Genomic DNA, 23,715 nt, shown 5'->3' on the forward strand with positions numbered 1-23,715 from the left:
AAGACAGGGTTTATCTGTTTAATAGCCCTGGTTATCCTGAATCTCACTCTGTAGACCAAGCTGGTCTCAACTCAGAGATCTACCAGCCTCTGTCTCCCGAGTACTAGGATGAAGGATGTGTTCCACCACCACCCAGTTTAGCTGTACATTCTTAATCTAACTCAAAATCTCTGCAAAAGAATTCAACAGGTAAACTTTATTAAGTGGGAAAGCATTCTGTCCTGTGGCAGACAGATTTACTGCATGGACTTCTTGTCTGCCTCTCACAGGCAGTGTGATGCACAGTTAACACCTGCTTACCAGGTTAAAGAGCTGGTGAGGCTTTAGATGAGATCACTGTGATTAAAAACTAAATAGAGAGTCTTTTACATTAGCTGGCTTGTAGAAAGAACCTTATGCAAAGAGAAAAAAAGTATGTAACTCTTTGAGTCTTTGTTGTTCCCTTAAGATATTCAAGACCCCACAAATGTAGAACCAAAGTTCTCTCTGAGATATTAAATTCTTAGCCAGGCTGTGGTGGTTTACGCTTTAATCCCAGCACTTGGGAGGCAGAGGCAGGCAGATATCTGTGAGTTTGAGGCCATCTTAGTCTACAACAGATAGTTCCAGGACACACTCCAAAGCCACAGAGAAACCCTTTCTTTCCTTCTTTTTTCCTTTCTTTTTTCTTTCTTTCTTTCTTTCTTTCTTTCTTTCTTTCTTTCTTTCTTACTTTTGTGGCAGGGTTTCTTTTTTAAGATTTATTTATTCATGTGTTTTATGTGTATGAGTCTTCTGTCTTCATGCATACTAGATGGTTGTGAGCAATCATGTGGTTTCTGGGACTTGAACTCAGGACCTGTGGAAGAACAGTCAAGTGCTCTTAACTGCTGAGCCACCTCTCTAGCCCTGAGGCAGGGTTTCTCTGTAGCTTTGGAGCCTATCCTAGAATTAGCTCTTTTTTATGATAAAATGATTGACCCGTTAGCTCTGGCTTCTCATTAGCTATTATAATTTACATTAGCCCATTATTCTAGTATATGTTAGCCACATGGCTCAGTACCTTTTTCAGCAGGGTAGATCACATCTTCCTTCTTCGTGGTCTGGACAGGACTAGGGAAGAATGGGCTTCCTCCTTCCCGGAATTCTCCTGTTCTTGTTGACTAATCTCTACTTCCTGTCTGGTTTTCTCGCCTATACTTCCTACCTGCTACTGGCCAATCAGTGTTTATTTAAAACGTAATTGACAGAATACAGAATTGTCCCACACCACTTCCCCCTCTTTTTTTTTAAACAAAGGAAAATATCCATAGTTCATTTTTGGGGAATGTGGGCATAGTATTCCAGGCTACTTCCTGCTTTGGGGGGCGCTGATAATCTTATGGAGATCTAAAGAAAATTTAGAATTATAATCAAGTACTGACTGGAGTATCCTGTAAGTCTTGATTATCTCAGGCAGCAGTATTGAATCTGTTCTGGATGTAGAACTCAGACATCGGGGCCATCTGTTCCTACCGGAGATTTCTCAGGTGGTCTTCCTTGATCAAACCTGATTTTTCATAACTCAGAATTAATCCACAGCCTCTCATTTCCTGTGGAAACAAAAGCAAAATCATTCTCAAAAGGAACATACCTTTTGACTTCAATTTTGAAGTCAAGGTATTTTTAAAATACCTATCTTGGATTAATTCAGCAGCATTTATAAGCAAATATCTTTTAGCAGCTGTTGCTCCTTCCTCAGCATTCAAACAATTCAAAAAGAGCATAATAACATACAGTATCAAGATTCTCTGTGGTTAGGGTTAGGGTTAGAGTTAGGGTTAGGGGTTAGGGTTAGGGTTAGAAAAAAAAAGATTCTCTGTGTATTTTCCATCTTTATGTGGCTTTATTTTAACCTCTATTTCTTTTAGTTTTACTTTTACTTTTTGAGACAGGTTCTCTGTATATCTTTGGCTGTCCTGGAACTCCCTCTGTAGACCAAGCTGTCTTTGAACTCACAGATATCCACCTGCCTCTGCCTCCCAAGTGTTGTGGTTAAAGGCAAGTGCAACCACATCTTGAACTCACAGAGGTCTGCCAGTCTGTCTACCAAGTGTTGGGATTAAAGGTGTGTACCTTCACACCAACTATTCTCTGTCTTTTTTATTTCAAGGACTTTAACCTTTAGCCTGCATATGTTTTTGACACACTCTAAAACATTTAGAGGTTTTCTTCAACTTTGAATCTTTCTTTTACTATATAGCTCTCTTTTTCTGACCACATGAGTCTTTAATTAGCTAAGCAATATGGAGAGGATTAAAGCCATGGCTTTGATGGCTGGATCCAGCCCATTTCTTAGCTTTCTGAGATTCTAGCCTCATGGCGGAGGTACCAGCTGTAGCCACATTTATTGTCACAACTGTATGGCATTTCAAGATCCCTGCCATCAAGCAAGCTGCAGCAGTATGCTCACAAACCACACTCAAATGCTCCTTAGTTGGACCACCTGTCTAAAAGTGTCAAGAGTTTGCACTGGCAGGACGTCCCAGAAAGCTGGAAGTTTAAAATGGCGTGGCTTTTTTCCTGCTATGGCTGAAAACTAAAAACCATGTGGTCAGCTTTTCATCAACACCATTTAAGTGTTTTGTGGCAGGACCTCTTAAAGAGCTGCAGGGTTTTGCAGCCAATGCTGAGTTGGGAAGTCTCTCTTAAATGAGAGCGCTTGCCTTTCGCAAGCAGAGCCCATTTGAGAAAACTCTGCTATCAATAAACCATGCTTAAATCTTTTTTTTTTTTAATTTAGAATAACTTCCCAAGCTTTGTCAGGCTTTTTGTGGATATAGTTGTCCATGAGGGCGCCATTTGTAACATGTCGGGGTTTCTGTCCTGCCCAGTTCCCACAGCCAGTAAGCCCAAAGAAATTACACAGAGGTCTATATTAATGATAAAATGATTGGCACATTAGCTCAGGCTACCCATTAACTCATAACTTACACTAGCCCATTATTCTAGCATATGTGAGCCACATGGCTCATTACCTTTTTCTGCATGGCAGGTCACATCTTCCTTCAAGGAACTAGCTCTTGTAGACCAGGCTAGCTTCGAACTTATGGAGATCCGCATGCCACTGCCTCCTGAGTGCTGGGATTAAAGGTGTGTGACACCACTGCCTGACTCAAACCTATTTTTAATAAATTCTAAATGTTTCACAAAATATACTAATAGGAAGAGCACTCAGTTTCAAAAGATACTTGCCTTGATGCCAAGCCTGATGACCAAGCAGAAGTGGCATCATTGAACCCATGTGGTCTAAGGAGAGAACCAACTCTTGAAAGTTGTTCTCTGTCCTCCACAAAAGCTCCAATGTACACACATGGATGCAAACATGCACGCACATTCACACAAGCATGCAATACACAAAAAATAAATGTAAAAACTACATAATAAGGATGAAAGTACAGCTCAGCCTTTAGTTTCTGGGTGGGTCCTGGGCTCTCGCCCAGGGAAAGGGGAGGATGAAAATAAAACTCTGAGCAACGATCGTCCCCTAATTGCTTGGTGCAGACTTCAGAAGCTCCAGAAGTTTAGAAGGGAAGAAATAAAATTACCAAAAATGCATGACAATTACAAGTCATCCAGACATGGTGATGCACCCCTTTAATCCCAGCACTTTGGAAGCAGAGGCAAGCAGATCTCTGAGTTCAAAGTCATACTAGTCTGACCAGATCAAGTTCTAGAATAGTAAAGGCTACCAAGAGAAACCCTGTCTTGTAAAATTAAGAGTAATAATAATGATGATGAGATGATGTTGTTGATGATGATGATGAAGATAGTTTTAAAAATCTAAAAATATTAAGTGTTTTTAAATTTTATATGTATGTATATTTTGCCTATGTGTATGTATACTGTATGTGGGCAGTGCTCTCAGATACCATTGGAGGGCATCAGATCCTGTGGGGCTGGAATTCTAGACAGTTGTGAACTGTGTTTTGAATGGAACCCTAGGTCCTTTGAAAGAACAGTCAGTGCTCCTCACTATCACTGAACCAACCCTCTAACCACACCACCAAAATAAATTTCAAATTGTATTTGTAAAGTACATATAACTTTGGTATTTTGACACAGGGTTTATTTGTGTTTGTAACTGGCTCTTGTTGAACAAGCTGGCCTTGAACTCACAGAGATCTGCCTGCTTCTGCCTCCAGACTGCTAGGGTTAAAGATGGGGGCCACCACACCCGACATGTTACTTTTGTCTTGAAACAAGGTCTCCCTACATCATCCTGTCACTGCAGTCCAGGTCGCCTCAGACTTGCAGCAATGCCCGCCTCATCTTCCCCAGAGCTGTGTTTCAGGCCTGCACCATCCCTTTGAGGCCTGAGGCCTGATTGCTACCTAGCTCTTGTGTGTACTCTCCCCATTGCTTGTCTTCCCATTGACTGACTTAATTTTGTAATTTCTATGTATGTGTGTGTGTGTGTGTGTGTGGTGGGCTATGCATAGGTGAGACCAGAAGGCCATGTTGGATCTCTGGAGCAAGTGTTTTAGACCACGTGAGCCCCTGGAAGAGGGTTATGGGAACCGAACCCTGGTTCTCTTATCCTTACCACTAAAATCTCTCCAGCCCATTCGCTCCCTGGCATGTCCCCCAGTCTCAGCTTAAATGCCATTTTCTCAACACATTACACCTAGAAAGGATTTTTTTGGTTGGGCGGAGGGGGGGGGCACATGCTTTTAAATCCCAGCCTGGACTACAGATCAAGTTCCAGGACAGGCTCCAAAGCTACTCAGAGAAACCCTCTCACAACAGCCAAACAAAGTAACAAAAAAAGGACTTTTCTATCTTTCTTCACATGACTCAGAACGCTGTGTGGTTAGTTGTGTGTGTGTGTGTGTGTGTGTGTGTGTGTGTGTGTGTTTGAAGACATGAAGGCTTGCTGGCTGTGGAATGATGCATTTATCTCAGCTGCTTGGAAAACACATGTATGGAAGAGCCTGCCTTTTTGTGTTTGCTTGCTTGCTTTTGAATCATTAAGGCAGCCTAAGTAGCTAATAAGCCTGTCCTTGAGCTACTGATCCTCCTGCCTTCCCCTTTGCAGCACTGGTTTGACAGGCTTGGAACATCAGGCTTGGTGAGCTTGAAGGTCTGCTTCATGATTACAAACAGTGATTCCGTCAGAATCCCTCCTGTGTACGTTGACTTTCCAGTATGCTTGCAGCACGTGCAGAGGGATGACGAATGTGTCGCTTTCCTCGGGAGGCATGGACACACCCAGGATACACACAACCATGCCCAGTGAGGGCTCAGCTGGACACTTAAATGAGTTTTCAGAGTGGACACCAGGATTTACTTTAGCTCAAGACTTTATTGGTTTGCTTTTCTCGGAGACTTTGGACTTTGGACCAGGGCAGAAGCAGGAGCTGAGCAAGCAAAGGGTAGAGTCCAGTCCTGCTCTGGGCTAGGTCAGTCACTCAGACCTGGAAGAGGGGAGACAAGGAAAGAGAGGTGGTTACCAAGAGTCAGCGCAGCAAATTTATCCTGGTGCCCAGACATATATGAACCACTCCTACCTGCAAATAACCTGGTTTTGTTTGTTTGTTTTGAGACAGGGTTTCTCTGTTTTTCAGCTCTGGCTGCCCTGGAACTTGCTATGTGGAACAGACTGGCCCCAAACTAAGACATCCTCCTGCTTCTACTTCCCGAGTTCTAGAATCAAAGGTGGGCCACCATGTCCAGATACGGTTTTCTTTTTCTTCTTGTTTGTTGTTTAGCTTTAATGTGGGTGGTAGGTTATCACTACATAGCCCTGGCTGTTTTAGAAATCACTGGTGTAGATTGGACTCGGGCTTGTAGACAATCTTTCTGAGATCCTTCTGCCAAGTGCTAGGTGAAGGGTGTGAGACCCACCCCCATTATAGCTCTGATTTTAATCAATATGCTGAGGTTCTGAATGGGTACTTTGCTGGTGTGTGTTTGGACAAAGATCTCAATGAGGTCTAAGGATAACGATGTGTGTAGTTCACACACCAACAATTCCAGTGCTGAGGAGACACAAGGATCATGAGTTTGAGACCAATCTAGGTTACACAGGGCGCTCTGGACCAACCCGGGCTAAGACTCAAAGGTAGAGCATTTCTGTAGCAATTCCAGAGCCCTGGGTTCAATTCCCAACAAGACATGCATGTGCATACAGTCAATGAGAGACAAACACACACATATTGTGTGTTACCTGGAAGCCTAAACTTCTAACTAAAACCTTGAAACATCCCCATAGCCTTTGTGCCCCCCTCCTGAGCCGGCAGAGCTCTCTTTGGTCCACCATGCAGGCCAGCAGCTCTTGAATCAGCAAGGCCCTGAGTACATCTTCATCACTGGGGTTCTTGGGCAAGGAACTGCACAGGACACAGATTGCAGGAGACTGGATGGTTTGTTTTTGGACAGAGACTCACTCTGTAGCCCTGACCGGCCCAGATCTTACTATGTAAAGTGAATTGGGCTGCCTCTGTCTCTGGAGTGTTAGGATAAAAGCCTGTATGAACACCTCCTAGGGAGCAAACACAGCTGGCTTCCTCTGGGCTATCTCCACTCTCAGATCCGTAGCCTTTTTTGTGTTGGGCCCTATCTGGTTCTGCACAACCACAGAATATACGGTCCTCAATACAGGTGCAATAAACCACACTATTGCAGTGACATAGCTTCTCCATCCACCTTTAAAAGCATCGCAGAGGCCGGGCGGTGGTGGCGCACGCCTTTAATCCCAGCACTCGGGAGGCAGAGGCAGGCGGATCTCTGTGAGTTCGAGGCCAGCCTGGTCTACAAGAGCTAGTTCCAGGACAGGCTCCTGCAAAGCTACAGAGAAACCCTGTCTCGAAAAAACAAAAAAAAAAAAAAAAAAAAAAAAAAAAAAAAAAAAAAAAAGCATCGCAGAATGCATCCCTGTGACCCCAGAGACACCGTCCCTGAGCTTCCATTCATCACTTCTTCCCAGAATGGGAGGCTGATTTCAGGGGACTGGCTTTGGGAGAATGCCCTGGTCTCCAAAACTACCTTCCTGAGGTTTGGCAAGGAGAAGCCAACACTAAGTTCCCTCATTCCCTGCTCCCCTCGCTACAATGAATCCATGAATATCATTCAGTCACAGATTTTAGAAAGCCCTTAGATCATCCTCCAGGACTTCACTCTTTTGAGATTAGAAAAGGGGTTTCATAGGGGGGAGGGCCTGACATCCTCTGCAGCCTGAGAGAGGGCGCTGTTGTGGATCGCTTAACCATATAAAAGTGTGTTACATTTGTTTGTGTTACACTCGTTTAATTATGTAAAGACTTCTGCTGTTTCACCTTGCCTGTCTGAGACACCTGATTGGTCTAATAAAAAGCTGACCGCTAGAGGCTGGTGATATGCCTCAGAGGTTAAATAAGAGCCCTGGATGCACTTCCAGAGGTCCTGCATTCAATTTTCAGCAACCACATGGTGGCTTAAAACCATCTGTAATGAGACCTGGTGCCCTCTTCTGGCCTGCAAGCAGAACACTGTATACATAATAAATAAATCTTTACCAAAAACAAACAAACAAACAAAAACAAACAACAAAAATCCCAATAACTGGCAGTAGAGGGATATCAGAAACGGTCGGGCAGAGAAAAAAAGCAAAAGGAATCTAGGCTCTGGAAAAGACAAAGAAGAGAACAAGGGTGAAAGAAAGAAGGCACCCAGAAAAAGGGCCAGGGCCAGTCAGCCAGTCAGTCCCCAGCTAGCTACCAGCAGCTAGACACAGGTTAGGAAAAGGAAAAAAGCCTCAAAGCAAAACGTAGATGAAGAGAAACAGTTAAGTTATGAGAGCTAACGGTAAAAGCATAAACTAAGGCCGAGCACTCATAACTAAATCAAGTATCCCTTCACGATTTGGGAGCTGGTTGATGTCAAAAGAAAAGACCTGCTACAGGGAGCAGTGAAGCCAATGGACTGGGAGCTGTTCCCCCTCTCTCCTCATGGTGGACTTACCTCTCTTGTCCCTCTGTCTCCTCATTTCTCTCAGATTGTCCTGCCTGCTCCAAGGCCTGGGCCTCTCTCTGGGTGATGTTGTGTTTCCAGCTGGTGAGATGAAGACCATTTGGGAGTGAGTGGACTGCAGGAACAGTTGGAAGTCCCCCTCCCAGGGACACTGACATCTTTGATACCTCAACAGTAGGAGCAACAGTGCCTCTTCCTCCACATCCTAACCCCCTAACCCACCACTGCTTCTGTTCAGTTGCCCCCATCACGGAGGGCTCCTCAGAATCCACCAGGCTGGGGAAACAGCAGCACAACAAGGTTTGGTGTAGGTTGGGAGAAGCACAGTGGTGATGGATTTGCAGAGTCTGAAGCAAACAGGCAACCCAGCTCCTCCTGCCTTCATCTCCAGAACTCTGGGGTCCCTCTGGGGCTTCTACACTCTTCTCTGGTTCCTCCCCTCAGAAATAAAAGACAGGAGAACACCTCATCTGCACCAGACTGCTCTATTGTCCAGTCAGAGTCTCAGGACACGGTCACTATCTCCTCCTCACTGACTAAAAGGTGTCTGTGGAGTTGTGCACCTCACGGTCTGTACGGTCTTCTAGGATGTGATGTGAACATAGCAGAGTCTGGTGTGGGGACAGGAGGAGTGCAGAGGATTACTTACTTGACCTTCTTCCCCTTCTGGGCCAGCAGCCAGTTCACAAACTCGTGTTGGCGGATCTTGTCCATGAGGATGCTGTAATCGCTGATTAAAGTCCCCTCTGCATACCTCGGGCCTCGAGGCCGGAGGCTACCAGATTTAGCTTGGGATCTGAGAGGCGAGAGATAGAAAACAGGATCCCAGAGAAAGGACAAAGTTGGGAACATCACATTGCTTGATTAAGTCCGTTGGTTCAGAGTAACAAACTGAACTCAACTGGCCATGAGAGTGCATGCCTGTAATCCCCGTACTTGGAAGGCAGAGGCAGGAGGATCACTGAAAGTTCAAGGCCAGTCTATACTATGTAACAAAAGATCATCTCAATAATAGTAAGAAGGAAGTAATGACAATAGTGGTCAGCACACAGGAGGCAGAGAAAGACCAAGCTCTGTGAGTTCAAGGCCAGCCTGGTCTACACAGTGAGTTCCAGGACAGTTAGAGCTACTGAGACAGACCAAGTCTCAAAAAAATAACAATAATATGAATAGATCAGGGTGGTGGTGACATACATCTTCAATTCCAGCACTCAGCGGCAGAGGCAGGTGGATCTGGGTGAATTTGAGGCCAAGCCTGGTCTACAAGAGCTATCTCGAGGACAGGCTCCAAAGCTACAGAGGAACCTGTCTCAAAAAAAAAAAAAAAAACAAAAAACAAAAAACAAAAAAGCAAAAACCAGGTGTTGAAGTGAAGGTTCAGTGGTTAAGAGGACCACCTGCTCTCCCAGAGGACCCAGGTTCAATTCCCAGCACCCACATATCAGCTAACAACTGTCTGTAACTACAAGATCTGACACTCTCACACATACATGCAGGTAAAACACAAAGAACATAAAAATAGAGAAAAGTAAATCATTAAAATAATTATAATAACAGTGGTTGGACTGTTTGACAAATAAAGGGGTTTGCTATCAATCCTCACAACCTGAGTTCAACCCAAAGGACCCACGTGAGAGAAAAACTAAAAAATAATAATAATAACAATAAATTATTCCGTCCCAACCCTATAGACATACTATTTGTATCGCTGATCATGTTTGTTTTGTTTTGTTTTGTCTTTGTTTTCTTTTTTTTGAAGACAGGGTTTTTCTGTGAAACAGTCCTAGCTGACCCAGAACTCACTTTGTAGACCAGGCTGGCCTCAAACTCAAAGAGATCCACCTGCCTCTGCCTTCCTAGTGCTGGGATTAAAGGCATGCGCCACCACCTCCCGGCGAGAAGGGGGTTCCTATGGGGAAGTCCCAGCCCTTCTCTGCAGCCTGAGAGAGGGCGCTGTTGTGCATTACTTAACCATGTATTGTGCATTACTTAACCATGTAAAAGTGTGTTACATTTGTTTGTGTTGCACTTGTTTAATTATGAAAAGTCTTTTGCTCTTTTACCTTGACTGTCTGAGACACCTGATTGGTCTAATAAAAAGCTGACCGCTAGAGAAGCAGAGATGACTCAGAGGGAACTACTAGCCCTGGCTGCTCTTCCAGATGTCCTGCATTTAATACACAGTTACGACATGGTGGCTCACAACCACCTTTAATGAGACCTGGTGCCATCTTCTGGCCTGTAGGCAGAACACTGTATACATAATAAATAAATCTTTAACAAAAAATTAAAAAAACAAAAAACCCAATAGCTTGTCAGTAGTAGGATAGCAGGAACTGTCAGGCAAAGAGAATTGGTAGAAGGAATCTAGGCTATGGAGAAGAGAAAAAAAGAGAAGGAAGGAGAAAGAAGGGGAGGCACCCAGGGCCAGTCAGCCAGTCAGTCCCCAGCTAGCTGCCAGCCAGGCAGACACAGGTTGGGAAAAGGAAAAAGCTTAGAAGCAAAACGTAGATGAAGAGAAACAGTTAAGTTATAAGAGCAAATGGTACAAGCATAAACTAAGGCCGAGCACTCATAACTAAATCAAGTATCCCTTCACGATTTGGGAGCTGGTTGGTGTCCAAAGAAAAGACCTGCTACAGGGAGCAGTGAAGCCAATGGGCTGGAGGCTGTTCCCCCTCTCTCCTCATGGTGGACTCACCTCTCTTGTCCCTCTGTCTCCTCATTTCTCTCAGATTGTCCTGCCTGCTCCAAGGCCTGGGCCTCTCTCTGGGTGATGTTGTGTTTCCAGCTGGTGAGATGAGGACCATTTGGGAGTGAGTGGACTGCAGGAACAGTTGGAAGTCCCCCTCCCAGGGACACTGACATCTTTGATACCTCAACAGTAGGAGCAACAGTGCCTCTTCCTCCACATCCCTAACCCCCTAACCCACCACTGCTTCTGTTCAGTTGCCCCCATCACGGAGGGCTCCTCAGAATCCACCAGGCTGGGGAAACAGCAGCACAACAAGGTTTGGAGTAGGTTGGGAGAAGCACAATGGTGATTTGTTTACAAAGTCTGAAGCCAACAGACAACCCAGGTCCTCCTGCCTTCATCTCCAGAACTCTGGGGTCCCTCTGGGGCTTCTACACTCTTCTCTGGTTCCTCCCCTCCGAAATAAAGGACAGGAAACACCCCATCTGCACCAGACTGCTCTATTGTCCAGTCAGAGTCTCAGGACACGGTCACTATCTCCTCACTGACTAAAAGGTGTCTGTGGGGTTGTGCACCTCACGGTATGTATGGTCTCCTAGGAGGTAGTGTGAACATAGCAGAGTCTGGTGTGAAGACAGGAGGGGTGCAGAGAGTTACTTACTTGACCTTCTTCCCCTTCTGGGCCAGCAGCCAGTTCACAAATTCGTGTTGGCGGATCTTGTCCATGAGGATGCTGTAATCGCTGATTAAAGTCCCCTCTGCATACCTTGGGCCTCGAGGCCGGAGGCTACCAGATTTAGCTTGGGATCTGAGAGGCGAGAGATAGAAAACAGGATCCCAGGGAAAGGACAAAGTTGGGAACATCACATTGCTTGATTAAGTCCGTTGGTTCAGAGTAACAAACTGAACTCAACTGGCCATGAGAGTGCATGCCTGTAATCCCCGTACTTGGAAGGCAGAGGCAGGAAGATCACTGAAAGTTCAAGGCCAGTCTATACTGTGTAACAAGAGATCATCTCAATAATAGTAAGAAGGAAGTAATGACAATAGTGGTCAGCACACAGGAGGCAGAGAAAGACCAAGCTCTGTGAGTTCAAGGACAGCCTGGTCTACACAGTGAGTTCCATGACAGTTAGAGCTACTGAGACAGACCAAGTCTCAAAAAAATAACAATAATATGAATAAATCAGGGTGGTGGTGACACACCTTTAATTCCAGCACTAGCGGCAGAGGCAGGTGGATCTGGTGAATTTGAGGTCAGCCTGGTCTACAAGACCTATCTCCAGGACAGGCTCCAAAGCTACAGAGCAAGCCTGACTCAAAAAAAAGCAAAAACCAGGTGTTCAAGTGAAGGCTCAGTGGTTAAGAGGATCACTTGCTCTACTAGAGGACCCAGATTCACTTCCCAGCACCCACATGTCAGCTAATACTCTGTAACTATAAGATCTGACACTCTCACACATACATGCAGGTAAAACGCAAAGAACATAAAAATAGAGCTAAGTATATCCTTAAAATAATAATAACAAGAGTAAGTCAGGGAATAGTTGGATTGTTTGGAAAATAAAGGGGTTTGCTATCAATCTTGATAATCTGACTTCAACCCACAGGATGCACATGATAGAAAAACCATAAAATAATATTAAAATAAATTATTCCATCGCACCCCTATAGACATACTATTTGTATCGCTGCTCTTTTTTTGTTTTGTTGTTGTTTGTTTTCTTGTTTCTGAAGACAAGCTTTCTCTGAGAAACCTTCCTAGCTGACCCAGAACTTACTTTGTAGACTAGGCTGGCCTCAAGCTCAACAGAGATCCACCTGCCTCTGCCTTCCTAGGGCTGGGATTAAAGGTGTGTGCCACCTATATTTTAATCATTTGTAAAATTTACTTTTATTTTATGCACATTAGTGTTTTGCCTGCATGGAAGTCTATGTGAGGGCATCAGATCCTCAGGAACTGCAGTTAGACTGACTTGTCATGAAGGTGCTGGGCACTGAGCCCTGGTCGTCTGGAAGAACAACCAGTGCTCTTAACTACAGAGCATCTCTGCAGCCCTCCCCTCTCCTTTTATGTGGTGGTGGAATCAAACCCAGGACCTTGCCAGGTGGTGGCGGCAACTGTCTGTAACTCCAGTTCCAGTGTGCCTGACAGCATCACACAAATATACATATAGACAAAACACAAATGCACACACATAAAGATTGAAAAAAAGTTTCACCACTACTTAGCGTGGTGGGTGGTGGGCACACCTTAATCCTAGTACTAGGGAGGCAGAGGCACACAGATCTCTGAGTTCAAGACCAGCCTGGTCTGCAGAGTGAGTTCGAGGACAAGGACAACCAGGACTACACAGAGAAACCCTGTCTTGAACCACCACCACCACCACCACCACCAGTTTTACTACTTTCTGGGTCCCTGTTTTGTAAATGAGTCACTTACCATACAAGGACACAATTCTGAGGACCTGATTTCAATTCCCAGAATGCACAAAGAGATGGTAGTGAGAAACAACTCTACAGAGGTGTCCCCTGACCACCACTTTGGTGCCACACAGTATAAATGACAGATCCGGGATTCACCAGGTTAATTTGAACCCAGGTTCATGGGAGGGGCCCTGGTCTGTTGTCTCAGTTCTAGGAGTAGAACCTGTGGGTCTCTGCATGCTAGGTAAGACTGAGGAGTGTTCCCCAGCCCCAACCCTCTGAGATTTTTGTTGTTCCTGTTGTTTTGTTTTTGATTGGTTTGCTATGGTCTCTATAATCCAGCTTGCCTCAAACTCACCCTTTTGCTGAAGTTCCTCGTGAACTCCTGATCTTGCTGCGCCCTCTCACTTGTCCTGGGATGTAAGCAGCGCCATACTGACTTCCTGAGACTCTGTTTTCTCTTTGAGATAGGGTCTCATTCTGTAACCCTGGCTGGAATTCACGGCCTGCCTCTGTCTGCAGAGAGCAGGAACTAAAGACGTGTGCTACCATTGCTGTCAGTGATTTTTCTTTTGTTGTAGCTGTTTTTGTTGGCATTTTTATTTTGTTTTGTTTTATGAGACAAGGTTTCTCTGTGTAGGCCTGGCTGTGTTAGAACTCGCTCTGTAGACCATGCTGACCTGAAATTCAGAGATCTGCCTGCCTCGGCTTGCTGAGTGCTGGGTTTAAAGGTGTGGACCATTACTACCCGGTATGAGTCTTTCTTTGTTCTTAACAAACTCAAGGTCTGCTCTCCTTGAAAGTATTTCTGCCAGCTTTCCCTCACACTTTCCACGTGCCAGCTTCCTATGGTACATGGGTTGTCCTTCATCTGAGGAAAACCGGTACTGTTTTGACAAATCTATATGCCTTGGTCCCCAAACACAGTCAGAGCCATGGCTATACTTACCCTCCAACTTCTCCTCCCTCCGCGTCCTCCTTCTCCCCCTCTTCCTCCTCTTCCTCCTCCTTCCCCTCTTTCTCCTCCCCTCCTCTTCCTCCTCCTCCTCTTCTCTTTCTCTAACTCTAGACTCTGGTCTTGTTATATAGCCCAGCTAGCCTCAAACTTCAATTCCCCTGCCTCTGCCTGCCAAGGGGTAGAGTTGCAGGAGAGAGCTGCCACACTCAGCACTACAACTGTCTGCCTTGGTTTGGGTCCTCTGTATGGTTATGTGGTCCGTGTCCGTGTCTGCCTTGGTCCCTGTACTCTCTGAATGCAGGAGCCATCAGTGGACCTTGGATCACAAATGTCTGCCCGGCGTCTGGTGCCCAGGAAGCTCCTATGAGATCCAAGTGAATGTATGCATGCATCAACGATGGCTACTTTTCCCAAGGGAGACCCTACACTGCAGACTCTCTGCCACCCAAAAGGGCCTTCCCTCAGGCCTGGCCAAGCACGGTCTTCCTCACTCCCCCGGGGAACTCTTAATAGACTGACCCTTCTCCATCTCTCCACTCCTCCGCTCAGCCTGGAGTCCCTCTCTTTTCACCACCCCCACCCCATTCCAGTTTATATTCCAGCCCCCTCCACCTCCCAATCCTACCTGAATTGAACTTCTTCTTCTCCCAGCGCGGCCCCCAGGAAGAGCAGCAACATCAGCAGAGAGCAGGTCTTCATAGCCACCATCTTCCTTGGTTGTGTGTCCGAGCTGAGAGGAAAACCAGGCAATACTGCAGTCAGGGGGGGTCCAGGAGGCTACTTGATGCTGGGACTTGGGTGAATGATGAGAGCTGGGGTGGGGCAGGAACCACAGGGGGTTACACGAAGTGTTTGGAAGGGACATGGAGCTGGTCCTGCTTTGTGGATTCTGAAGGAAGGACTGGGAAGAAAGTAGCAAAAGGCCTAGGTGGGGGGAACTCCCTTCTTGGCTCATTACCAGACATCACAGGGATAGGATTTGGCAAGATTATCCCCTTAAAAGCCCTAACAAAGTTTCACAGCAGCCACCTTCCTGCTTCCAACTAAGCTGTTATTCAGCCATCATATCCCTCCCCGAGATGAAAGCCACACAGAGACCATCCTGAACACACACACCACACACTTACACACACCTTCTTGGGCTTGACTTAACGTGGCTGCGCAGTTCTTCCTAAAGGCTTGAGCTGAGCTTCTTCTGTGGTCTCAAGCCCTTTTCTATCTTCTGGAGAAATAGCAGGCAGGAAGAAACCCTTCCCCCAGATCCCTGAAGGCCAGAGCTAGCCTAAGGCTGCGACACCTGGTCTTCCTAGGAGTCCCTTTGAACTCTCTTCTAGATTCCCATACAGACAAGGAATCAGGTAAAGAGCCAGGACACTCACTTCGCCAGGCCCAGGCCAGCCCATCACGATCCCAACCTCTCTCTTACCCAACTGTTCTTCCAGCTTTTCCACAGGGCAGGATAGGGTCCCCTCCCTCCTACCTGCTGGCTCGAGGATCCTGCTTCAAGACCCTGTCTTTGGACTCTTTATATCCAGGCACCGCAGAGGCACTGATTAGCCTGGAAGCCTCTTATCTCGGGGCACTCATGCCCACTGCTCCTGCCTGGTGAAACCCATTGTAACCTAATGACACTTCCCTTTCCACCTGGGCTTGTGCTAATGGGTGATTAACATTTGGGGTATCTCCAGCCCTATCTGGAGCCCGCCTGTGGGCAGAGTGACTGAGCACCCCATTTTTCCCTCCCCTCTTCCTTCCTGGGCACAGGGCCCACTGTTCTCTGCCTCCTTCCTGTTGGGTGTTGGTGGGTGGAAAGAGTCACCTTGGTGAGCATCAACTGAGGCAGCGCTCTGTAACGGAGCAGGCAGCCCCACAAAGCCATGGGTGACTTCTGGGGTAACAGGAGGGACCCATGGTGGTCTGAATCCCAGATACGGACATTAACTTGGAATTGTGGCATTGTGGAGATAAGGCTACCAGAGGTGGGTGTCTTGACAATTCCTAATGATTCTGGTGGAACTGGAGTTTATGGCCACATGGTTTCCTACTTGGGGCAGTGTAACATAGGAATATGTTACAGGCTCCAGAAAGATCTAAACTCCCTCCCTAAAGTGTTGTTTTAGACGCATAGCCCAGGCTGGTCTCATGTGATTTGTAGCTGATGTTGTCCTTGAACCCTGACCTTCTTCCCTCTACCTCGTACGCACTAACACTGTGCATTGCTAAGGCTTCATCCTTGCTAGTAGGCAAGCATGCTCCCTGGGCTTCGTCCATGCTAGGCAAGCATGGTCCCTGGACTTCGTCCATGCTAGGCAAGCATGCTCCCTGGGCTTCGTCCATGCTAGGCAAGCATGCTCCCAGCTGTTACATCCCTAGTGCCCTGTAAAGACTGATGAACTAATCATTGAGGAGCATTGCCTGTACTCAGGAGGCTGAGGAAGGAAAGTTGCTGAGAATCTGGGGCAGACTGGGCTATACAATAAACCATATTGAAATTAAAAAAAGACCTGGGTGGTAGTGGTGCATACCACTAATCCCAAGTGAATAGAAAGCCAACCTGGTCTACGGAGCAAGTTACAGGATGGCCAGAGCTATACAGAGAAACCCTGCCTAGAAAAACATTAATAAATAGCTTAATTAATTAATTAATTAATTATGAGGCCAGGCATAGCACTCTGGAGGCAGAAGCAGGCAGATCTCTGAGTTTGAGGCCAGGCTGGTCTATAGAGCTGGATCCAAGACTGCCAGAACTACACAGAAAGACCCTGTCTCCTATAGCAAAACAAACAAAAAAGTTTAAAAGCATTTTAAAAGGCCAGGTGTGGTGGCACACACATTTGATCCCAGCACTCAGGAGGCAGAAGCAGGCACATCTCTCTGCTCAAGGCCCAGCCTTGTCTACAGAGTGAATTTCAGGATAGTCAGGATTACACAAAGAAGCCCTGTCTTGAAAAAGAAATTGTTTTAACCTGAGCCCCTCCTCAAAGGCCAAAGCCTGTCATCCTCTGCATCCTGTATCTCCACGGGGCCCTCTGAGGTCACTTCATCCTTCCAGCTCTGACACAGGCCTGCTAGCTTTTGTCATCTGAAGGCTCTCTAGGAGGAGCCCAGACAGCAGAACCGTGTCCTCTCAGGAGAGTGAGGTTTCTCGAGGTTCAGGGCTGTCTCCCCCTCAGTACAAAAACTCTTGAAAAACTTCTTTGCCTTTCCACAAGGACTGAGAACCTGGCTCTGGCCATAGGGCTCAGACTCCATTTTGACAGTCCCAGATGTCCTTTTTCTTGGGGCCCTTCCTTCTTCACTCATCCTTGGAACCCTTAACCCAGCAACCTGCTGTGCTGCCTATAGCTCCAGGGCCTAATCTAGGTCACTCTGTTACTCTGGTGGCCTCTGTGGAAGATCCAGTAGGGAGTTAAGTGCCCCTATGGGATGAGAGGTTGCTGGACTGGAAAGACTGCTCCTTCTGCCTCCTGGAAACCTCACCTGCCTACTCAGCCATCACCCCCTCCTCTAGACACCTTCTTCCCTGGGAGCAAGTTCTGCATGGCATCTCCCAGCTACCAACAGGCTGTGATAAGATATCAGGGCAAGATTTAGCTTCCAGAGTGGAGGCAGGGGCTGCTTGAGATCTTGTATCCTGCTCAGCAACATAGCTAAAGGGCTTGTGGGGTTTGCATCAAAGCCCGGGTACTCTTGTCTGAAGGGGGAGGGTATCTGAAAAGAGTAGACACCATTGTCTGGGCCCTAGAATCTGGCGCCAAAGCAAAGAGAAGGAAAGCCCTGTGGTCAGTCCCCAAGACCACGAGAGCCCAGAGTCCTCTGTCAATGTGTTCTGAGACTGTGCTTTAGCTCCCTTTCTGCCAGCCTGTGCAGCCACGTCTCCCAGTTGTCCCTTATTTCTTTGTTGTTACTGTTGTTCAGGTTGGCCTCAAACTTATGGTAATTCTCCTGCCTCAACCTTTCTTGCACTGGCAATACAGGAGTGTGTCACTATGTTCAATTTGTTTGCTTGAGACAGGCCTGAGAGGGGTCTCAGGTAGCCCAGCTTGGACTCAGACTAACTAACTCAAGTATGGCTGAGAATAGTTTTGGCTTTCTGATTCTCTTGCGGCCATTTCCTAAGAGTTAGTTACTGGTATGCACCACCACACCGAGGATTTTTGGCTTTGTTGTCTTTTTTGTTTTGTTTGCTTTTTTGTGAAAGGACCATACCCTGTAGCCTAGGCCGTCCTGAAAGCAAGTATATAGTTGCCTCTAATCTACAAAAATCCTCTAGCCTCACCTTCCTCTGTGCTTAATTACAGAAACTAATTGTAAAACTCTAGAATATCTCTGAAGCCGTTTCTGACAACTTTGAGGCCATTTCTGAGGCCTCTCAGCCTTAGTGCTCCCCCTCCCCTGGGAACCAAGGACCTAACAACCTCACATGCACGTACTGGAATGTTGGGGATGTTCTCCAGATAGAACTCAGGTATTGAAATTGAGGCACCCATGGGCCCCAAAGGCGCCTTAGGAGGCAGGAAAGTGGAGAAGACAATCCTGAGAAGTTTCTGGAGATTGGAGTCCTGATAGAATTTTTTCCCCTTTTAATTGTGGTGACAGGGCTTTGCAAATGCTAAGCACACAAGCCACACTTGGCTCCCTCAGCACAGGCTTGCAGGACTTGAGCAAAATAGGTCCATAAATCCAAGCCACGTGGCAGCCCAGCATGCCAGTCTAAGGGAGTAGAGACCTGGTGCTCAGTCTGGTGTGGTTTCAGCTGGGAGGAGGGGGTTCAGGAGGAAGCAGAGTCCCCTTCTGCCTATTTCACTGCAGAAAAGTTCAGGATGTGCGGGGTCAAAGGACACAGGCAATGTGAGCCAAGAGGTCACCTTGACTCACCCCAAGCAGAGAGAAGATGGAAGATATGTCACGAGAGGGAACCCCGCCTGAAGAATCAGCACTTCAAGATGAGGCAGAGAAAAGCTGGTGTGGTGAGTCCTGTCTGTAGTGCTTGCACTTGGAAGGCTGAGGCAGGAGAATTCCAAGTTTGAGGCTAGCTTAGACATAAAGTGAGTTCCAGGCTAGCCTGGGCTACAGCGTCAAACATTGTCTCAACAACAGCAGAGTTTTCGCCCAGGGTGTTTGCTGGCTCTTCCAGCCCCAAGCGGTGACTCACCACCACCTCCCCATACTGAAGCCACAGACATTCCAGGTCCAGCCTGCGTCATTGGCCTTCTGACTGAGAGCAGGCCTTCCTGGCCTTAGACTCTGCTTTGGGTTCTCTTGTCTCCAGATCCCCTGGCTGACTCAGGAAACCCACATCCCTTCTGATCCCTCATCCACCTCCTGCAGTGCAGGGGACCAGAGGTCACACAATGCCTGCTGATGCATCATCATCTGGTTATCCTGATTCCCACAAAGACCCCCAGCAAAATCACTAACATGCTTCCCCATCCCATTGTGCAGCTCACTTAGATGAAAATAGTCCTTTCCAGAGAGCTCTTCAGAAAAAAACATAGACTACTACAGCCTTCCCTGGCCAGCTAGTGTAAGGAATCAGCTTAGGTACTCAGCTCAGGGGCTGGGCAGGTAGCTCAGTTAACCTGCTTGTCAAGGGTGAATGAAGACCAGCATTTGAACGTTATTTCTTCGTTTGTTTGTTTGCTTATTTGTTTTTTGAAACAGGGTTACTCTTTGTAGCCCTGGCTGTCCTCAACTTGCTCTGTAGACCAGGCTGGCCTTGAACTCAGAGAACCACCACCTCTGCCTCCCGAGTGCTGCCATTAAAGCCTTGTACTGCCACAGCCAGGCCTCCCACATTTGATCTCCAGCAATACATAAACTGTGTGTGGTGGCACACACCTGTAATCCTACCCTTTGGGGGCAGAGGCCAGAAGATCAGAAGTTCAAGGACATTCTTAGCTAGGTAGTGGGTTTGAGACTAACCCTGAACTATGTGAGACATTATCTCAAAAACAAACAAAAAAAAAGAACCCCAAAACAAAAACAAAAACCACCACCCAACAACAAAATCCACTGCCCAGTAGCTCACAAACTGCTTGTAACTCTAGCTCTAGGGGGATCTGAAAACCTCTTTTGATTTCTGTGGGAACCTCACCCACTGAATGCGTGCATGCGTATGTAAAGACACACACACACAGAGTAAGGGTTAGATGTGTGACTCAGAGGTTGGAGTGTGCTCTGCTCTCCTGTAGAGGATAGACCAGAGTTCAATTTCTGGCACCCATGTCGGAGTTCTTCCAGCTGCCTGTAACTCCAGCTCCAGGAAATCCAATGCTTCTCTTCATGGGGCTGGAGATGACACACCAGTCAAGAGCATTTCTTACACTTCCAGAGGACCCAAGTTTCATCCCTAGCACCCAAGTCAGGCAGCTCACAACAGCCTCTAACTACAGCTCCAAAGAGTTCTGATGTCTCTGACTCCAGAGGGTATCTGTACTCACGTGCACATCAGACCCCACACACACATACCTCAACATAATAAAAATACATCTTTAAAATACTTTCCTTTTTCTAATAAGAGTAAAGTCAGGCCGGGCGGTGGTGGCGCACACCCTTAATCCCAGCACTCGGGAGGCAGAGGCAGGCGGATCTCTGAGTTCTAGGCCAGCCTGGTCTACAAGAGCTAGCTCCAGGACAGGCTCTAGAAACTACAGGGAAACCCTGTCTCGAAAAACCAAAAAAAAAAAAAAAAAGAGTAAAGTCAGGAAAAGAGAAAACGTGCACTACAAACTGTCCAAGGAAAGTCGATACCCACAGACTACAGCCTGCACATCAGAAGGGCACACACCATCCTCCTACATGCTCCCTAAACACACATGCTCCGTATGTCCTTGCTGGCAACTAGAGAGACCCACAGAAGTGAGGTCAACAGGGGAGCTTCTCTCCCTTAAGGGTCTTGCGAGAACACCAGGCCCTACAGACAGTCCCTTACAGGCCAGAGGATCCACCCCAATGGTAGCACACATATCTTGGAACTGGACTCGAAACTCAGGGTTCTTGCGGATCTCTTGCTTGTGCTTGCTGGCAAATTCTTCTAGGTTGGTCTTAAACATGTCCAACTGTTTTGACATCTGTTAAGAAAGACAAGGGGGGAAATCAGAGCAACCCAAGAGTAATCAAGGCTAAAGACAGGTCCCTAGCCTGGTGGCAGAGAAAAGTTTAAAATAACCAGTGTCTGGCTGGTGAGATGGCTCAGGCGGTAAAGGTACTTACTATCAACACTATCAAGCCTGACATTCTGAATTTTATCCCTGGACCATACATGGTGGGAGGAGAGAATCAATTCCTGTACATTTAAATTGTTCTCTGACCAGCTCACATGTATTGTGGCAGAGCCCATATTTGTGTATACACACAAATAAATGCAACAAAAAAGGAAGCAGTTTCCTTCAGATCCATCAGTACCCTATTTATTATGTGCTTTCTCTTTTTGTTTGGGTCCTTTTCTTGAGACAAGGTCTCATGGAGCCCATCTGGGTTTGAGCTCACTGTAACATAGTGGAAGATGATCCTCCTGCCTGTACTCGCCAGGTCCTGAGATCGTGCGCACGTGCAGTGGTGTTCCGCTCTGTGCGCTCCCTACCTATACGTTGCACAGTTGTGTTGCAGGCAGAAGGGAGATGATATTGTCTCCTCCACTCTAAAATCTGTATTTGTTTTCACGTATCCCTGTCCTGAAGAGCAACATGCATGTCTAATGCGTTTTCTCTTCTTCCTGGAGAAATTCTTTCAACTGAAGGTACATCTAACAATCTGTTTTTTCTTAAAAATGAAAGAATAGGATGCTCCTGCAAACAGAAATGGTTAGCCCCTAGAAGAAAGGCAGGGCAGGAAGAGTGAAGACTTAGAATTGTGAGTGTATCGGTTACTGAACCCTTAAATCCTGCACCTCCAGATAAAGAATTGCTATGGTGGAGCATGCTGCAGCCCAAAGCCATGTATAAGCCTTCGGAGATGTAGGATCGTTATTTGAACTGTATAACCTCTCTCTTTCATAATTAACAAATAACAGCTTTTAGGCTACTGAGAGGAATCACTCCTGGCACAACATCTCCTTCTCATATTTCACAGAAAATTACTACAAATGTCTGTGTTCTCTTAATAATCTCTCAGGTAATGCTCGTGTGCCTTCTTCCCTAGAAACAGGAACTGTTTTATTTTATTTATTTATTTTTTGATTTTGTTTTTTCAAGACAGGCTCTCTCTGTGTAGCTTTGGAGGCTGTTCTGAAACTTGCTCGTTAGACCAGGTTGTTCTCGAATTCACAGAGATCCCCATCTCTGCTGGGATTAAAGGCGTGAACCACCACCGCCCAGTCTTATTTATTTATCTTTTAATATTTATTTATTTTATGCGTGCATGTTTGAGTCTATATAGGTGTACCACAGGTGACAAGGGCCTAAAGAAGTAATAAGGTTTTGGATGCCCTGGAACTGGAATTAGAGGCACTTGTGAGCTGCCATTTGTGTTCTGGAAATCAAAACCGGTCCTCTGCAAGAGCAGTAAGCACTCTTTTTATGAGACAAGGTTTCTCTGTATAGCCCTGGCTGTCTGAGAACTCTCTCTGTAGACCAGGTTGGCCTCGAACTTACAGAGATTCACCTACCTCTGTCTCCCGGGTTAAAGGCAAATGCCACCAACACCCTGCAGGATCTGACATGCTTCAGGCTTCTGCAGGCACTTGCACGCATGCATGCGAGCATGAACACAACAATCAGTCTTTTTAAAAACTTAAAATGGTGGGGGGGGCCTAACCTGTTTGGATGCTCACCTTCCTAGACCTGGTTGGAGCTGGGAGGAACTTGGACTTCCCACAGGGCAGGGAACCCTTACTGCTCTTCGGACAGGAGAGGGAGGGGGGCGGAGAGGGAAGAAGGAGGTAAATGGGAGGCGGAAATTTTTAATAAAAAAATAAATAAAAAACTTAAAACGGCCAGGTGGTGGTAGCACAAGCCTTTAGTCTCAGCACTCCCGAGGCGATTTAGGGGAAGAGAACTCCGCTCCGGGAGAACTGGGTGTCTCGCGGCCAGAGTAGGCTGCGGCCCACTCTTCTTCCCGCTCACCTCGGCGAGTTTCTTCTTGGCGATGGCGCCAGCTCCCACCCCGCGCCGGTGCATCCCCACCCCGGGCCGGCGGGGCGCCCCGCAGCCGAGACAAAAACTCTCCGCGTCCCAGGTTCTATTGCCGGCTCCCAACGCGGAAGCCCGGTGTCCTGCGTCATCCGCGAGCGCCGGAAATCGCGCGTCCACTTCTTGCCGCAAGTCTTGCTCGGAAGGTGGGGCCCCCTCGCTTTTTGCTGGGGCCTCGTTGCACGAAGCCCAGACGACGTCGAAGGCCCAAACCCTGGTTTGTGTTGTATTTCTCTATGCATCCACGAAAGTGGTTGCCTGCTGTTCTGAGGCTCCGGCGCCTAGAGAGCAACAGATGCTTCTGGGACATCACCAAGTCTGTGTTGACCATGGAAGGAGCCATGTTTTTCCAGACATGGTCTCACTGTATATCCTTGGCTGGGCTGGAGCTCGCATTGTAAGCCAAGCTGACTTCGAATTTACTGAGATATCCTGCCCCTAACTTCGAATTGGGATTAAATGTATGTGCCATCACGCCAAACTGAGGGTGCCACCTTGAGCAAAAGCCAATATTAAAACATTCTGAGATTAAATTT

General features: G+C 46.8%; 1 protein-coding gene across 5 annotated transcripts; it reads right to left on the reverse strand.

Annotated features, from left to right (window-relative positions):
- Positions 1-5,303: 5,303 nt before the first annotated feature.
- LOC121676936 (gastric inhibitory polypeptide-like) lies at positions 5,304-23,282 on the reverse strand. 5 transcript variants are annotated; one of them, XM_042054937.1, is made up of 10 exons: positions 23,114-23,282; positions 22,822-22,882; positions 20,983-21,121; positions 18,927-19,052; positions 14,674-14,778; positions 11,325-11,471; positions 10,670-10,759; positions 8,618-8,764; positions 7,960-8,049; positions 5,304-5,435 (listed from the first exon to the last, which is right to left on the reverse strand). In XM_042054937.1, exons 5-10 carry the CDS (start codon positions 14,754-14,756, stop codon positions 5,426-5,428), a joined length of 567 nt encoding a protein of 188 aa, XP_041910871.1. In that variant the 5' UTR covers positions 14,757-14,778; positions 18,927-19,052; positions 20,983-21,121; positions 22,822-22,882; positions 23,114-23,282; the 3' UTR covers positions 5,304-5,425. The 5 variants fall into 5 exon arrangements, with proteins under 5 accessions (XP_041910871.1, XP_041910867.1, XP_041910869.1 ...); XM_042054933.1 differs by lacking the exon at positions 18,927-19,052 and having other exon boundaries at positions 23,114-23,281; XM_042054935.1 differs by lacking the exon at positions 18,927-19,052 and having other exon boundaries at positions 22,822-22,887; positions 23,114-23,281.
- Positions 23,283-23,715: the final 433 nt, after the last annotated feature.

Source organism: Arvicola amphibius, chromosome 4 (genome assembly GCF_903992535.2).
Source record: "Arvicola amphibius chromosome 4, mArvAmp1.2, whole genome shotgun sequence".
Classification (NCBI taxonomy): domain Eukaryota; kingdom Metazoa; phylum Chordata; class Mammalia; order Rodentia; family Cricetidae; genus Arvicola; species Arvicola amphibius.

What these genes read in the sequence shown, in the direction of transcription:
- LOC121676936 (XM_042054937.1), bottom strand. Translation starts at nt 14,756, where the DNA reads ATGGTGGCTATGAAGACCTGCTCTCTGCTGATGTTGCTGCTCTTCCTG. An exon ending in GAAGAAGAAGTTCAATTCAG is followed by an intron (nt 11,472 to 14,673) that starts GTAGGATTGGGA and finishes CTCGCCTCTCAG; the next exon opens with ATCCCAAGCTAAATCTGGTA. An exon ending in GAGACAGAGGGACAAGAGAG is followed by an intron (nt 8,765 to 10,669) that starts GTGAGTCCACCA and finishes CTCGCCTCTCAG; the next exon opens with ATCCCAAGCTAAATCTGGTA.